Source organism: Lycorma delicatula, chromosome 5 (assembly GCF_047948215.1).
Source record: "Lycorma delicatula isolate Av1 chromosome 5, ASM4794821v1, whole genome shotgun sequence".
NCBI classification, from domain to species: Eukaryota; Metazoa; Arthropoda; class Insecta; order Hemiptera; family Fulgoridae; genus Lycorma; species Lycorma delicatula.
This window is the reverse complement of record NC_134459.1, coordinates 28,915,737-28,933,551: the sequence shown is the minus strand read 5'-3', so window position 1 is coordinate 28,933,551 and position 17,815 is coordinate 28,915,737. Positions and strand designations below refer to the sequence as shown.

At 28.2% G+C, this 17,815-nt stretch overlaps 2 protein-coding genes across 6 annotated transcripts in view; both read left to right on the top strand.

Annotated features, from left to right (window-relative positions):
• LOC142324836 (uncharacterized) overlaps positions 1–11,298 on the top strand; it is an 85,506-nt gene extending 74,208 nt beyond the window's left edge. For 4 of the 5 annotated variants that reach the window (XM_075365869.1, XM_075365867.1, XM_075365866.1 and 1 more), the window contains exons 4-6: positions 1,367–1,517; positions 10,436–10,646; positions 11,160–11,298. In XM_075365869.1, the coding sequence (XP_075221984.1) occupies positions 1,367–1,517; positions 10,436–10,638 (354 nt within the window). In that variant the 3' untranslated portion in view covers positions 10,639–10,646; positions 11,160–11,298. Of the gene's footprint in view, positions 1–1,366; positions 1,518–10,435; positions 10,647–11,159 lie in introns of those variants that run through there. The other variant, XR_012756410.1, reaches the window with a different exon arrangement.
• LOC142324788 (spatacsin-like) overlaps positions 11,002–17,815 on the top strand; it is a 48,209-nt gene continuing 41,395 nt past the window's right edge. The window contains exons 1-3 of the mRNA XM_075365786.1: positions 11,002–11,007; positions 11,160–11,314; positions 15,256–15,385. Of these exons, the coding sequence (XP_075221901.1) occupies positions 11,002–11,007; positions 11,160–11,314; positions 15,256–15,385 (291 nt within the window). The remainder of the gene's footprint in view (positions 11,008–11,159; positions 11,315–15,255; positions 15,386–17,815) is intronic.

Sequence of the window (17,815 nt, the reverse complement as noted above, 5' to 3'; positions counted from 1 at the left end):
TTTCTTTCTCTATTTATTAATATTTGTATAATTTTGTAAATTGGATTCATAATTTTCTATATGGATGATTATTGGATTTTTTATTATTACCCATTCTGTCTAATTTGAAGTTATCCTGATCATAATATTTAAAATTTAAACTAAAATATTTCCAGGACAGCTAAAAAATTATATCAAACATCATATATGTCTTCTTTATTACTGAAACCTATGATCATTAAGGTATTTTTAACTTTCTAAAATTATAACTTCCAGTTTATTTTACTTATATATAATGTCATACTAATTTTTCAAAAACTCCATTCATTATTAAATTGACAATTAAATATTATTATCTTACTTTAACAAAGCAGCGTGACAAGGATACATAGTGTATCAAAGTTATAGTCTCCCTTGCCAGTGTTGTGAAAAATTCTTTGCATGTCTTCAGTTGAAGGTCTTTTGAAATACTGGGCTATGTCAGGCAAGATCCTTCCTCTTTCTTTTTTTAGATTAGTAAGGTATATACCAAATCCCCAAGATATTGCAATAAGGGTAGTAGGTATCAAATAATAATACTACAAATAATATTAATTTTAGTATTACACTTACAAATTTCTCTGTATTTAAATTTTTTTACATTAAATAATGTTTGGTATAAATTTTGAATTACATTATTATGATAAAGTATTTTATATTTGTAATTATTGCATTATATTATTATAATATTATTACAAAACAACTTTTGAATGATATAGACTGCATATAAAATTATTAAATAATTTTCAGTATACTGCAAGTACTGTGGTTCTAATCTTACAAGGTCTGGATACACCAAAAGCATGGTCAAAAGCAACTTAAAAATGGTCTAATAGGAATTTTGTTTCAAAGCATTTTGTTTTCAAACAAAAATATATTTATATGTCTTTTACAATTGACTGATTACATTTTTGAATTAATTTTTTATCAATACATGCACCTTTAAAAATTTGAAAATCTAGTGTAATTTTGAAACTTTAAAACGTTAATGTTATTCACAAATTCTAAGACCACTTTCTCAACAAACTTTATAGATTATAGATTTACGTAAAGATATTACAAGTTAAGTTAACCTTGTTAACTAAAAAAATAAAAAAAAATGGTTGAAGTATTTGCTATTATTTAGGTATGGTATCTCAGGGCAGTTACATAGAGAATTTACAAAGTGCTTCAAACGGGAACTATATGTATACAAGTGAATCTGTCAGTTATCAGCTTTTAAATTCATGTTTTCATGAAAAATATTTTTTTTTTTCTAATTAACATTTTTTTGATGATGATGTTGTGGTGTGTTATTTATAATTATTATTTTTTATGTGTTAATTGGTTAAAACTATGTTTTTTTTAGGTTGAAAATTTCATGTACACAAAGAAGTGGATATCAGAGACTGTAATACATTTATGTTCTGTTGCACTGATAAAGTGTTTCCCTGCTTACTCACAGCAACATCCATTTCTTCGTACTATTTGTGATAATAGATTAAACACTGAACTTCCAGGTATACATAAGTAAAAGAATGTTTTTTGTGTGTGGTTTTGTTTTTATGAATTCTTTTATCAGTTAGCAGCATTCCTAACCAACTGATTAGTTTCTCTTATATTGAGCATTCATATTGGCATTATATTTTTTATACTGACCATTTATTTACATAAAACACTGCTTCATTTCTCTTTAAATTTAGTATCAGGAAGAGCATAGTGATAAAAACTACCAAAATGCTCTCATTTATTCCAGGGAAGACCTGAAAAAATTATCATTGGTAAAAAATAAAATGCAAGGTATTCAATCTTTTAATTTGAAAAATGTTTATAAATTAATTGTAATAAGATTTCAACATTTACTGACCTGCCATTTTGATTGGTCTTTATTTAACAACAACCCACACCTTTTATGTACCAACTGGCATCTTCCATGGTCTTTCTCTTTTATTATATTTTTACTTCTTTTTAACCTCTTTCATAGTACAAATCAAACTGTTGTTCACATTATTCATCATTTCTTAGTATATCTGTTATATATTATAAAAAAATTATTACCTTTTTGTTACTTAACCAAACATCATCCCAGCATTAGTAGTATATTGTTACATATTTTGTACAATTTTTTGACTATGTAGTTTCATGCCAAGCCCTCTAAGTTATAGTGAGAATAATATAGCAGTACTGTATACACTTTATAATAATAACTTGAAAACTATCTAAACCCTATCTTAGAGCTTAAATAAGAGTGGCAGACTGAATAATTTAAAATAAAAAATGGGAAGCTAGATATAGGAGAAATTAATAAGGTGGAAAGATGAACAAGAATTTGTATCAGGGAATTTTAGAATAATTAATACATAATTTTAGAATAATTTAATAAAAATGGAAACGTAAATAGGATTAATGATAAAGTTGTCTTGCAATAGATTTTATAGGCAGCACATTGAGATAATTATTATAATCAGGGTAAATTCTAAAGCCCAAGCTACAGAATAGTGGTGGTTGACGGGCTGTATATTCTCTTCAGAAGAAGATACAGCGATAGAAAGGATATAAAAAAAAATAGATTATTAAATCAAATATATAAAAGAATATGACAATTTGGTTGTAATGGAGACTGGAATGCTTTAGTAGAAGGAAAAATTGTTGAAAAATATAGAATAGGTTAGAGAAATAAAAGAGAAACTAGACTTCAGAATTTTGCACTAAGTATAAACTAATGATTTGTAAACAACCTTTTCAAACCTCATGTAAGAAAATCCACACATATGAGACCAGGAGATATAGAAAGGTATCAGATAGATTATATAACAATCTTCCTATTTTTGTTTCCATTTTTATTATTAAATTATTCTAAAATTATGTATTAATTATTCTAAAATTCCTTGATAAAAATTATTGCTCATCTTTCCACCTTATCCTATTAATTTCTACTACATCTACTTGGAACCAAATTGTGGACTGTAAAATTTACCCGGTTGCATATTGATTGTAACTTAGTTTAGTCTTGATAAAATACAAGTTAAAAAATAAAAGAAAAAATTGTATCAAAGAGGTAGGACAAAGACAATAAAATAGAGTAATATAAAATAAAAGTTTTAAATCATTGATAGATGTCTTGAAATTATTGCAAAAGTAGATTCATTTGAAATAAAAGAGATAAATTAATATAAAAAGAATAATTTTGTCTCAGCAAAATGATGATAACTGTACAATACCGTGTTTAACAAAAGATATGCAGTAAAAACTTTCTAAAGTGGAAACCATTGGAACAACAGAAATTATTTGCTTTCTTTGTTCCATTTTTCCACTAAACTATTCACAGATTATCTTTATTTATTATCACAATATGTTTGGATTCGTATTTGCATTTTGCTGTAGTATTATATTAAAAGTATTTAATAACAAATTATTATTTATTGTAGTCCTCTATTACTTTTCCACTTTTAGTTAGTAGTATGTACTTATTTTAAAACATTTTATCAAAAATAAAAACTTTAGAATAGCAATTGGATAATTTTCAAATGAATGTATTATTTCAAAAAATAATTAAAATTTTTACATTCTATAAATTATTAAAAAATTCAATAAATGACATATTACAAGAAATAATATAACTGTTAAAGTATATTATAATACTGTTATGAATAGTATTCACTATAAATTATATCAAAATAATTTAAAATACTGACGTAAAACTATACAGTACAACAAACAGAATAAATTTTATTTAATATTTTTTAGGTGCAGTATTATTATTAATGACAGCTTCTATCTATAAAAAAAGAATATGAGAATGGTAGAATAAAGAATGTTACCATTATATATTTTTTATGATATAATTTAAGTGCAAAATTAAAGACCGTAACTGACTATGTTAGAATCCCATATTATTACAGTGAAACATAATGCGTTATTGTCAAATTGTGTATAACACAATTTGAAAAATTTTACATCCTGTTGATAAAACTTTCATTTTAAGCAGTTTCGTATTTTATTTTCATTTCTATATACATGATGGGGGATTTATTACAGTTTATAGTATAAACTACCTTCAGTTATTATTTTTATCACCTTTTATTATTATTATTAATAAACGTACCTAATTAAGAATTTCTTTTTTTCATGTAAATATTGACTTTTTAAATTAGAATGTAGGCAAATTTAAAATATAAAATTACATTTTCAAATTTTTAAAGAAAAGGGATGATTAGTTGAGTCTACGTAACTGTGAATGTTTTAATTTTCCCATTTCCAGAACCCATTTTTTTTTATTTCATTTGTTTTAATTTTTTATATAGTTAGTTTAAACATTTATTTTTATTTTTGGAATGTATTTGATAATTTCTTTCCTATCTCAGTTTAAACTATTTGGCTTGAAGGTATCATCCTGTTTAAAACAAAAATTATTTATTGTAATTCCCCTGGAAATGAGTGAAGGTGTAAAAGATTTTCCCCAAAATTTTAATGTGCAATTTAAATTACAAGTAATAGGTGAAGTTGAAAAGTAAATAATTGTATATCAGTCAAAAAATATGGTGTCAACAAAAAAAAGCAACATTGGTGGGGGAAGTTGAAAGACTCCTTACTGACCACAATATCTTCCTGGAAATCTTTCAGAGAACCACAGGTAGGCCGTTTTCAGGAAATAGATGATTTAGTTGTCAAATTGATTTAAGAAAATAGAAGTCGTTTTTGTATTAAAGAGATGCAATCATGATTAAAGAGTGTGAAATTGCTATAGAAAAGATTAAACAAATTTAAAGAAAGTTTAGGTTGGTGTAGATACATGATAAAAAGGAATGGGCCAGCCTTAAGACATTGTACAACATTAGCTCAATGATTACCAGTGGATTACAAGGAAAAAATGATTGTTTTCCAGAAACACATTATTAATTAAAAAAAAAAAAAAAAAAAATACATGTCGTTATCCACTGGATAGAATTTGTAATTCTGATCAAACTCCCATTTTTTTGACATGCCTTTAAACACATAAGGTGAAAAATCTGTGTTAATAAAAACAAATGAAAATAAAACACACATATAACTATTAAGGTATGTGTGCGTACACATACAAACACAGATGTTAGCCTTGAATGAAAATTGCCACTTTTTGTTGTTTAAACTTTTCAAATGAAAACTACCAAAAACATTATTATACAAGTGAATGAAAAAGGTTGGTTGGCTGTGTCTTTGATCAAAGATTGGCTTGAAATGGTTTGATCCAGAAACTTAGGTCATAGGAGACTGCGATCCATGTTAATATTAGCTGATTCAGCAGTCATGTGACCGAAAATGTAAAATAGGAAATAAAAGCACTAAACATGGATTTAGTTACAATACCTAGTGGTATGACTTCACTGTTACAAGTTTTGGATGGAGTTGTGAACAAGCCTTTTAAAGATAATCTTAAAAGAAATTATAATAGTCGGATGCAAAGCAACGGTCATCACCTAACTCATACTGGAAGAATAAAAAATCTTACGTGAGCTTATTATGTAAGTGGATTATTAAGTTATGAAGCTTGATAACACCAGATAGCATTAGACAAGGATTTAAAAATGTTGTATTAGCAATACATTAAATGGAACTGAAGATAGTATTATGTGGGAGGAATATTCAAATAATAAAAACGTTTTATTTTTAGATGGCACTAGTGATGATGATAACATCAATTCAAGTGTTCAGATGTTGTGAATGAATTTTTATGAAGTAGTAAATTTTTTAATGCGGTTTTTTTTTCATGAAAATATAGAAAAACAATTTAAATAGAAATTTAAAAATTGCAATCATTATTATTTCTTTTAAAATATTTCTGTGTTAAATAAAGGGCAGGCATGAGTGGGTTTCGTAATGAACAAGAAGAATAGAGAGAACAAGAAGAAGAGTAGAGTATTTCAAAAAGCTTAGCAATAGAATAATGGTATTCAGGATTAAATCAAAACTTAAGCTGACAACGATTGTAAATGTATGTATGCCTACAAGTGCCCCTGATGATGATAAGATAGAGTGTGTATATGAAGAAATTGATGAAGCAATTAACACATAAAAGGGGATGAAAATTTAATAATAATTGAAACATTGGAAAAGTCAAGGAAGGAAATATTGTGGGTGAATACGAGCTAGGCAAAAAAAATGAAAGAGGGGACCGGACTTATTGAGTTTTGCATGAAGTATAATTTTGTAATTGCCAACACCTAGTTTAGAGATCATAATAGAAGAATACACGCATGGAAAAAGCCGGGCAATACTGCAAGGTGTAAGATATTATATCATGGTTAAGTAAAGATTTAGAAATCAACTCTTTGAGTGCAAAGCGTATCTTGGATTAAACATTGATAGTGAGTGTAATTTAGTGATAATGAAATGTAGATTGGGGTTTAAAAATCTAAAAAAAATATGTCAGATGAATTGGTGAGAAGCTTGAGTAAGAGAAGATAAAGAAGATTTTTGAGGATGACATCACAAGAGGTCAGAGTAAAAAAGATAAGGTAGAAATTATAGAAGAAAAATGGAAGAATGTTAAAAAAAAAATTCTTAAATCAGCAGAAGTGAAATTAGGAGGAACAAAGAGAACTGGTAGCAAACCTTGGATATCAGAGGAATATCGCTAATGGATTAACGTAGAAAATATATGAATGCTAGTGATGAAGAAGGTAAGAGCAACTATTGACAATTAAGAAATTCTATAACAGGAAGTGTAAATTAGCAAAAGAAGAGTGGTTGAAAGAAAAGTGTTCAGAAGTCAAATGAGAAATGATCATTAGTAAAATAGACAGAGCATACAGGAAAGTTAAGGAGAATTTGTGGTACATAAGTTAAAATCAAATAATGTGTGTTGGGTAAAGTTAACAAAAAACACACAGCTAGTATTTGCCAAAAGAAATTGGACTTTATTGAAAGTGTAACAAATGAACTTATGTTATAATCATAATCTTAAAACATAACAGGAAATTATGAAATTAACATAACTTAATAATACTTAACATATCAGCTGAATCAACCAAGGAATAATGCTGTTAAATACAAAAATACATGAATAGACCTTTTTTAAAATACACAATGTAACAGAGCCTGAAAATAAGAGAACGTAAAACACCTTAATTTCAAATTAAATACTTAAGACATAAACTCAACAGAAAGTGGAACTGGAAAACAGTTGCACTACTAACATGTACTGTACTATGAAGATTAGCAATGAACAGATTTCATTAGGTTAGGAAACATTAATTACAATAATTTCAGTATGGAAGGCGTTAAATCACAATATAATCACATTAAAATAAATAATAATATAAATAGAATTTATTCTAATAGTAAGCTTTCTTGAAAATATTAAGTTACAAAGAAGTACAAAAACATAACTTCATATCAGGAGTATTATTCTTTAGATTAATTTAAGAGAATATGAATTCAGTGCATGAATAGATAAGAATTAATCTCGGCGATTAACAAGTTAAATTAGATTAAATGATAGAGTTGATTGCAATAAACCTTTCAAGTAAAGGTAATTTGCTCTGAGTAACTGACGTTTGAACATGAACTTTTGATGAACAACACGAAATATAATAATAGTTATCAATAATAATATATGAAATATATCGCACATAAGTTTTATAATTCTGAAGTAGTGTTTAAATTAAAAGTAGATTTGATGAGAACGATAGTTTGCATTTAATAACCCATAAACTGGGCTACACATGAACAAGGATAACATAAACGTTTAATATGAATAATTTGCACTTGCCTGTATCACACACAAATATTAGCAAGAGATGAACTCGTAAAAGCAAGTACATATGAATACATATATAATCCTGGGCGTAGTCCGCACTGGTGTATCAGGAATACAGAGGTGTGATGTGGTTTGGTGGTAGAATGATGCGTAGAATCTCAGATGTGTAGTGACGAGTTTTGAGATTCTGCTTGAATGAGAATATTACCACAAAGTTTGCAGGAGAGTATGGCCATAGGCGACTGCACTGGTGAGATGTTGGATCTACTCTGCCGAAAAGATGGCGAAAGAAAAAGGGGGAAACCAGATCCAGGTAGGGGACAGGAGAGAGTGTGTGTAAAAGACAAGAGATGTGTGCATGTATTAGTAAGGGGACGAAAGAATAACGGGTGTATGAAAAGGGTAGTCAAAAATAATTCGATAGAAGAATGGACGCGGTCACGAAGGATGACGTAGGGGGGTTGAACACGAGAACAAATAATAAAACAGGTAGTTTTTGACAAACCCAAAAATACGAAACAAAGTGAAATTTAACATTCCTGTAACAAAACAACGGGACCCACTTGGAATTCGTAGAAAATAACGGAAACTTTACGCTAAAACGGCGTAAACAATGTGTTAAATAAAGATGGTACACTGATTTTTAATATGAAAGAAAAAGGTTGATAGGTGGTAGAGTTATACGGAGGAAATGAATTAGAATCTGCTGCTATAGAGGAAGAAGAGGGAGAAGAAGAGGATGAAAAGAGAGATACAATACTGAGATCTGAATTTAATAGAACATTAAAGGATTTGAATGGGAGAAAGGCTTCTGGAATAGATGGGATACGTGCAGAATTACTGCACAATGTAGGTGAGGAAGTGATAAATAGATTATATAAACTGGTGTGTAATATTTACAAAAAAGGGGAAGTTCTGTCAAACTTAAAAAAAAAAGAGTGTTATTGTCATGATAGCAAAGAAAGCAGAAGCAGGCAGATAAATGTGAAGAATGCAGAACAGTTAGCTTAACTGCTCATGCACCAAAAATTTTAACTAGAGTTCTGTACAAAAGAATTGAGAGGAGAGTGGAAGAAGTGTTAGGAGAAGACCAATTAGGTTTCAGGAAAAGTATAGGGACAAGGGAAGCAATTTTAGTGCTAAGATTAATAGTAGAGAAGGAAGATTAAAGAAAAACAAATCAACATGCATAGCATTTATAGACTTAGGAAAGGCATTTGATAATGTAGACTGGAATTAAATGTTCAGCATTTCAAAAAATTTAGGGTTCAATTAGAGATAGAAAACCAATTGCTAACATTTACAGGAACAAAACTGCAACATTAATTATCAAAGAGCATAAGAAAGAAAAGCAGTAATAAAAAAAGGAGTCAGACAAGGATGTTCCCTGTGCCGAACAGTAACAAGAAAAGACTATGGAGGTAGAAGAATTTTATTATTTGGGAATTGGAATTACTAAAGATGGATGAAGCAGGACCAGTATAAATAGCACAGGTGACATAAGCTTTTAGTTAGAAATATAATTTGCTTACATCAAAAATAAATTTAAACGTCAGGAAAACATTTTTGAAATTATATGTTTGGAGCATAGCGTTATATGAAAGTGAGACTTGGATGATCGGAGTACCTGAGAAGAAAAGATTAGAAGATTTTGAAATGTGATGCTATAGGAGAATGTAAAAAATCAGATGGGTGGAAAGAGTGACAAATGAAGAGGCATTGTGGCAAATTGATGAAGAAAGAAGCATTTGGAAAAATGTAGCTAAAAGAAGAAATAGACTTATAGGCCATATGTTAAGGCAACCTGGAATAGTCGCTTTGATATTGGAGGGACAGGTAGATGGGAAAAATTGTGCAAGCAGGTAACGTTTGGAATACTTAAAATAAATTTTTAGGGATGTAGGATGTAAGGGGTATACTGAAATGAAATGACTGGCACTGTATAGGGAATCTTAGAAAGCTGCATCAAACCAGTCAAATGACTGAAGACAAAGAAAAATATTTCTTACAGAAATCTTGTATATAATTTTACATATTTTTTTTATTTTTTATTTATTTATATATAAAATGTATGCAAACATGTGTAATATAAAATAGTACAATAAAATACTAATATAATAGTATAATAAAAAGTATGTGCAGTATTATGTATAATAAATTTCTTATTCAGCTCAACTCATCTTACAAATCAGTTGTTTAACAGCTGATTTTTGAAGTCAATGGTTCTGAGATCCAAATCCTAGTAAAAGTTAGTCACTTTTACGTGGATTTGAATACTATACAGTGGATATTGGTGTACTTGGGTGGTTGGGAGTTCAATTAGCTACACGTCTCAGGAATGGTTGACCTGAGTCTGTACAAGATTCAGGTCAACCAAGTCATTGACCTGATTACATGTCATATAAAACCATCATTTCATTGGTCAGGGGGGGGGGGTGCTTATTGTTCAGATTGCAACATACATATTAGGAAAAATAAAGAAAAAGATTTCTGATTAGTAATAAAAAACTTTTTTGGTGGGAGAAAAATGTTTTTTCACTGAAGTTTTTGTTTTAAAATTATTTTGTAAATTTAAATTACTTTAGTTTGTTATTGTTTGGTTCAAATATTGGCCTGATGTGAATTTTTTAAATTTTTCTTTATTTTTTAGTAAATGCTAGAAAAATACTAATTAATTAATGTTCTGTTTTTTGGTTCCAGTAAATGTTCCTGACTTCCTGTTATTACTTTCTTTGACTGAGTGTCTAGCTAAAGAGGGATTGACCTTAGATTATACTTTAATTTGTACTGATAACCAAAATTTTCAGCTGGAGAAACAATTGGAAAACTTATTTATAGTCATAAATTTGAAATTGCTCACAGCTTTTCTACAATTGCTGGACTTCCTCATGGCCCTATATTGACTGTTGAGGTAATCCTAATTTCATTTAATAGTTTTTTTTAAATTCATTTATCAGTTGACACTACTTTGAAGATTAGTTGTGCTTCAGTTCATGGGTAGTATTATAAACTATCCTTGCAACCTTAAGGTTCATTACTTGAAACATCTCAAGGAATAGCATCCTAAAGTTGAATGATAGGAGGATGAAGTGTTTGATGGCAATATCACGTAGAATCTGATATCTATGGATCACTAAAGTAAAACTACACTGGATGCAAATTCACAGCATGCAGTTGGCATTTATTATTTGCTAATGTTACAAAGTCAGTGTCAGTTTTAAAAGATAATGCTTCATTTCATTACTTTTGTTGCAGTGTAAACAAATATGCAAGTAAACAACTTTTCTTTGAGTATTGCTGGATTGTTAAATTTTGTTTTGTCTGCAACTGATTTTGTGTAACAGCTTTTTACATTTAATTTATAAGAAATTTGTTATCTTTTTTTATTTAAAGTTAATAATTTAAACTGTTCAATGTGTTATAGTGGAAAGAAAAAGCAAAATTAAAACCTCAAATTGTATGTGACAATAAGTTCTGGGAATCATGTGATGCAGCTTTTATCAAAGGTGATTTATCATCAGATGATGCTATTCTGTTCTACTCTGAACAAGCAGATTTATGCAAGTCTCCCCAAGAAAGGTAACTAATGTTTTGAAATCAGTTTATAATTAATCAGATAGTTATTTTTTTCTTTTTAAGAAAGTATTTTTATGAATTTCAATAGAAGAAACTGTGTGATTGCAAGAATGATTTTAGGTGGTAATACATTAGTGTACGGGGTAGAATACAAATTTTCAAGAATATTTTTTTTGTTATCTTCCCTTTCTAGTACAGAGAAATAGTTTGAATTGTGGTTTACAAATTAGGGAGTAAATGACTTCAAATTCTGGAATGGAAGTTTTAAATTTTTGATTAATTAAATGGTCCCTGCACCCCAAAATTAATACTTGGGAGAATCAGTCTTGTCTACTGACCATAATTATCTTCAGAAACTCAATTACAATTATTATAAATGATATAGTTGATGGAAAAAATTATAACAAAATGTTTTATGTAAATTACAGTTATAAAGTATAAAAATAATTCTTGCCATGACCATTAATTCTTGGGCCAAATTAACATTGAGGCAATTGTCTACAAATTATCATATAAAAAAAAATTATTCAAATAAATCACAAAAATTTCATGGTCTGTAATTATTTTTAACATATACCTTACATTTATTATAATACTCCTCCGCCAACCGCCATGCATCTGATTTTTTATGATTGAAAGTAAAACAAAACCATTTAGAGGTTAATGTGTGTATACCATTACTAAGAGGGAAGAGCAGGTGAAAATGAAATAATTATTTTTAAAAAAAGTGGAACCAACATCAAAATGCGCTAAAAAGTAAGAAATAATTTTATCTAATATTTAATTCCTTAGACACTTGTTTGAATTGGCACCTGCTTCTACAAATTAATTTCTAGATATAATATAAATTTGTTTTTATAACATACTCTATATATATATATACTACATAAAAACCAGTACCAATATTATACATCATTGGAATTAATATTTATGTGCTTTGATTGCTTTTCTGTTTATGAATATTTCATATTTTTATGTATTGTCATCTATAGGTCCATTCAAGTACCACTTAAGTATGATCATGTATTTCAGTGGGGAATTCTAGAAATTAATTTTGTAGAAGCAGGTGCCGATTGAAAAATGTGGATAAGAAATTAAGTATTTGGATGAAATTATTTCTTACTTTTTAGCACATTTTGATGTCGGTTTCATTTTTTTTTTTTTTAAACAATTATTTCTTAATTTTCTGTGTCTGATTAATATCAATGATAAATTATTCAGCAGAGTTGATGTGCTCCTTTTTGGTGATATAATGCAGCTGCCTCCTGTCAAAGACCATTTGTGTTTTGTTCAACCTCCTTGGTGTGAAGCAGGAATAAATTTGTGGCTTCAGTTTTCATTTTTGAACTAAAATAAGCATGAGACAAAGAAATGACATGCAGTTCATTGATTTATTAAATAACTTGCGTTTTGGCAAGATTGCAACTGGCCAAATGGGTATGCTTTGCAAACCCTTTAACAGACCTATAAGACTTATACCTTTAACAGGCAAATTGTAGATGGAAATACTGTAAGAATAATCCCAACTATTAAATTAATATGAATATAATAATTGATGAATATAATAATATTATGAGTGATATGATGTAAAAAATAAACAGGGTTTATATTATTAGCAACATCAACATGTGGGAAAACTTCCCCCAGGAATGTTATTACAGTAGACATCAATAAATAACTGTGTGGGCCTTTTACATAATGTACAGTTGGTAGAGGGTTCAAGAAGTATGTTAAGGTGTAATATATCGATTTCTGATGGTTTAGTTAACAGCATTATGGGAATTTTAAAGAAATTCAAATGGCCTGCCCGATGAAGGCACCAAGTGGAAAGGGGTGAGTTACCAAAAGCTGTATTAATAAAATTTGATGATGAAGCAACGGGTATAAAAATGAAAGATTAAGATGGTTGTGTAACTATTACACCAGTGAGTAAAAGATTTTTTTGAATAAGAATTAATAGGAAAAAAGTTACATGCAAGCATAAAAAAAGTATACGGATTGAATACATAACCTCTTTTTTTGAAGTCAGTTTGCGTCTAAAAAGTTTTTTCAACATCATGGTACCACTGCAAAAAACAGCTGTGTCAATTGCAACAAGATTTATTTCAATTTGATTAATAGGAAAAAGGTTATGCATAAACAAACATAAAAAGAAATACATGGGTCAAATATTTAACCTCCTTTTTCGAAATTAGTTAAAAATAAGACTAGAATAAAATTATTTTATCAATAATTGAGAATTTTTTTTAATTCTTCACAGAACATTTTGTTATAAATTTGGCTAATGCAAATATTAAATTTAAAAGAAGTGTTAAGATATCTTTTTGCAGTATCTTTTGTATGGAAATTTCTAATTCTGCAAAAGAAACTTTTTATACTATAATGCAAAGTTGTATCTATGTCATTAGAAAGCATACAAAGAAGTATCATTGTATTGAAATCACTTAAACATCAATGCAACAATGTACAAATTGTTTCAGATAGCAGTGAAAGTGCCATTAGGGTAGAAGAATATAGGATATCTTTCATGTAGTTCTTTTGTTGCAGGGATACAAATAGAAAAATTGTTTTCAGCATAGCATTTTTCCTCACTTAATAGAAAAAAAGACTCTTTAGGAAATATTAAGATGCGTGGTCTGCAGATGTCCATATTGAGCCAGATTTTTTAACTATACTAAAAGCAACTCCTTGTAGTGTCAAGTGTTGACTACTTTGAGATGTAAATGTATTAAAACATGTGTAATTCACATCAAACTTATTTAGATACATTTTCTTTCATTTTGAATTTATAATTTTAATATTCAAACATTGAGATAAGTATAGTTATTCAAATGCTTGAGAATATAAGTGCTAATGATTATACAAATAGCATATTTGGGCAGAGCCTGATGAAATCAAGCATAACCAACCTTCTTCGGCCAACTGTGTACAAAACTTTACTCACAAACTCTTCTGAAACTATTTCACCAAATATTTTGAAATTTTGCAAACATTTTTTTAACTCTTCAGATGGACAATTTAATTCTTATATTTCTGTTATATAGGTTCCAGAGTTTTATAAACTTTTTTGAAATAATTGATTATTTTTCAAATAAATTGATTGTTTATTTAACATTTAAAGTTATTTGGGGTATTTCAAAGTTGTTGATTTAAAATTTTTTTATCAAATTTCAAATGTTAATGGTAATGTGAATGATGTAGATAACCTTTAGAATATTTCCAAATTAGATTTGATGTAATAATATATTTTATAATGATATACATGAGGAAAGGTAACCTGATCTAAGATTTTGCCAATGTTAGGTTTTTCCTTTGTAAATCTGTACCCTTTTTCACTCCTTAGATTATATTTTAAATGCACAAATTAGTATACTATGCTTTTTATTAATAGGCCTTAAATGAATGAGTACTGTATTATTTAAGATAATATGTGAATAATGTGTTAAAAATAATGTTTATTTTATTAAAATGAAATTAATAATGTGATTGTTAAAGTTATTTAGTGACTATTCATATTACCGATTTTTCTGTTTTATTTTTATTTGTTTATTTTTTGTACATAATTATTATACATTTATTGTAACCATTTGTTTTGTGTGTTGCATTTTGCAGTTCAAATTCAAATGTATGTGCTCTCTTAACTGTGTGATACAATTGTGACATAGGCAGTGTATATTTTTATATTTTGTAATGCTATTTATTGATTTCCTGAGTTTACTTGTTATTATTTGATTAACAAATTATATTTCTACTACTAGGAAATTAGTAGTTTGTTATATTCCAATTTATAAATAAATCATAGTTAATTGTTTTTATTTAATATTATATTGTTTCGTTTATACATGTATACGCATGTGTTCATGTGTGCATACATACATATTTGTTGCATGTGTGTTTATCAAAAAATAATTTTTCATGATGATTTCTTGTTTTGAGTTTTTTAGATACTTATTATTAAAATATGCTCTTAAATGGCTGAAGTCAAAACCATTAAATGATTCAACAAAATATCAGGAGTTATTATTACTTTACAGTATGTACATGTGCTTTCTCCAAGAAAGTTTTAATATTGAGGTAATAAGACAATTTCATTTTTTTTTAAGCATCAGCAGTTTGTAATTTTGAATTTTCAATAAACTGCACTTCATTAGACTTAAATATGTTACTGTATTTTGTTCTGTCACCACTCGTACAATAAAATGGAAAATTCTCATACTTTTTATTTTTCTTAAATGTTTTAACCTGGCTGAAAGATTTTTTTTTGTTAAATATGAAAATTCTGTATGCAACTGTTTTAGACTATTCACAACTTTTGATGTAAATCATTGCAGTAGGAGTATCATTAATGTGGTTGAGAGGGGAATGATTCCTTTCATTGTTTAGCTTGATTCCCCATTGTTTAGCTAATGTTTCTATTCATTTATTGATTGATAAAATATAAAAATTGAAAAACAAGAAAATGCTAAAAAAAATTACTTTTATATACTAAGAAAGTAAAATATATATATATATATATATATATATATATATATATATATAATAAATTAGTAAAGAAACAATAATAAATAATAATTGTCAAATAAAAAATACTTGTCAAACACTTAAATAAGTTTGTTAAACGATGTTTTTGAATTAAGATATGTTTTTGAAAATACAAATAACTATTATTTTAGATGGTTCCAATTAAACCACTGTAACCTCCAATTCTAATCATCCACTACAGCCTTAATACATGCCTGTTATGTAGGATGAATGAAATAAAATTTTTTCTGAAGTATATATATATACATATATAAAACAAAGCCTATTATTCAGAAAGTAACTTCAGATTCATTAAAAAAAAAAAGTCAATTGATAAAAAAACAATCTATTATTTACATCATACTTTTCTACATAATTGCTGTCCAAATTATGGCACTTGTTAACAAGTTTTTGAATACCCTCATCATAAAACTATACTGCCTGTGAATTTAGTAACACTGTTATGGTGACTGTAAAGATGTGATCTTGGTTGATTTTATTGAAAGAGGTGTGACAATTAACACTGAAACTTACTGCAAGACGTTGAAGAAATTGTGAAGAGAAATACAAAACAAATAACAGCATGCTGAGTTCAGGCACTGTTTTACTTCATGATAATACTCGTTCGCATACTGCAGTACGCACTCTTATGCCAAATCAAGTTGTTTAACCATGTACCATACAGCCCTGATTTGGCTTCCAGTAATTTTCTGTTAAACATTTTTTTAAATGGGATTTTTAACCTCCAAGTGTCCTTTGAAGTAGACCTCATGCCAAGTCACCGAAAGTTCTTTAAACTTTGAATACCAAATATTTAGGATAACAGCAATTATGTCAAAATCATTTTTTTGAAGAGCGATAATTTCAACTTACAGTACCTATCTGAAGTGGGTTGTCTAGACTGGAAGTTGATTTTCTTACAACTAACATGCATATTTCGACCTTGAATTTAGATTGTATGGTGAGAAGTATGTAAGTTTTGTTTGAAAAATGTTTAATCTAAATCGATATTTGATTCTAAATGACCTTTAAATTTGACCTTGTGCCAAAAATGAACATATATATATATATATATATATATATATATATATATATATACATACATATGGGGTGGTTCAAATTAAAATCACAATTTGTTCACAGAAGTAAGCTGTTTCCAAAATCTACAAAATAGAATTAAATCTTCTCAAGATAGTTTTCCAAAAATATCCATGCACTTTTGTCAGCATTTTTAAGGTTTCAAATTGCCAAAATGCAAGCTAATTGTACACAAATTCTTTAACCTCATCATCGATCGCAAAATGATATCTGCCTAATGCATCCTTGAGCAGGCCTAACAAATAATAATCACAAGGATTGAGATCAGGACTGTAGAACGTATTTTTGAAGGTCTGGTACAATAAGTGTGCAGTATTGGGCTGCGCATTGTTGTGAAGCAAAATTGCACTGCCTGCTGGAATATCGAGATATTTCAATTTCTAGCCTGGCTTCTCATGTTCCCTTAAGAGGTTGTTGTAGTAGGCAGCATTCACAGTTTTCTATACTTTTGTTTGACGCAAAAAATCAACTTACAGTAAGTACTCTTCTCATGTGCTAGAATAGATACACAAAACCTTACTAGTCTGACAGCAGTCTTCAGTTTCACATCACCTGCCTTGTGTGCCCTCCTTGTTTGTGTACCCTATATGAAATTGCAATTTGCAAAAAATCCTGACGTGATGGAAAAAAAATGAAATTTATTTTTGGATTAAGTGCTAAAAAATATGTAGAAATCAATTATCAAAAGTTAAAAAACATTCCACTACCCGAATTTTTGCAGGCTTGTGTTATCAAAGTATTGAGTTTGCTGTAATTTTGTACTGTTTTTTGAATAGGTTATGGAAATACTTCCTTCTATAAATTTTAACTGTAAGAAACTTCATCAAAAGAGATAAAAAATTTAAATACATTACATGAAACTCATCAATGAAGTATATATTCTAA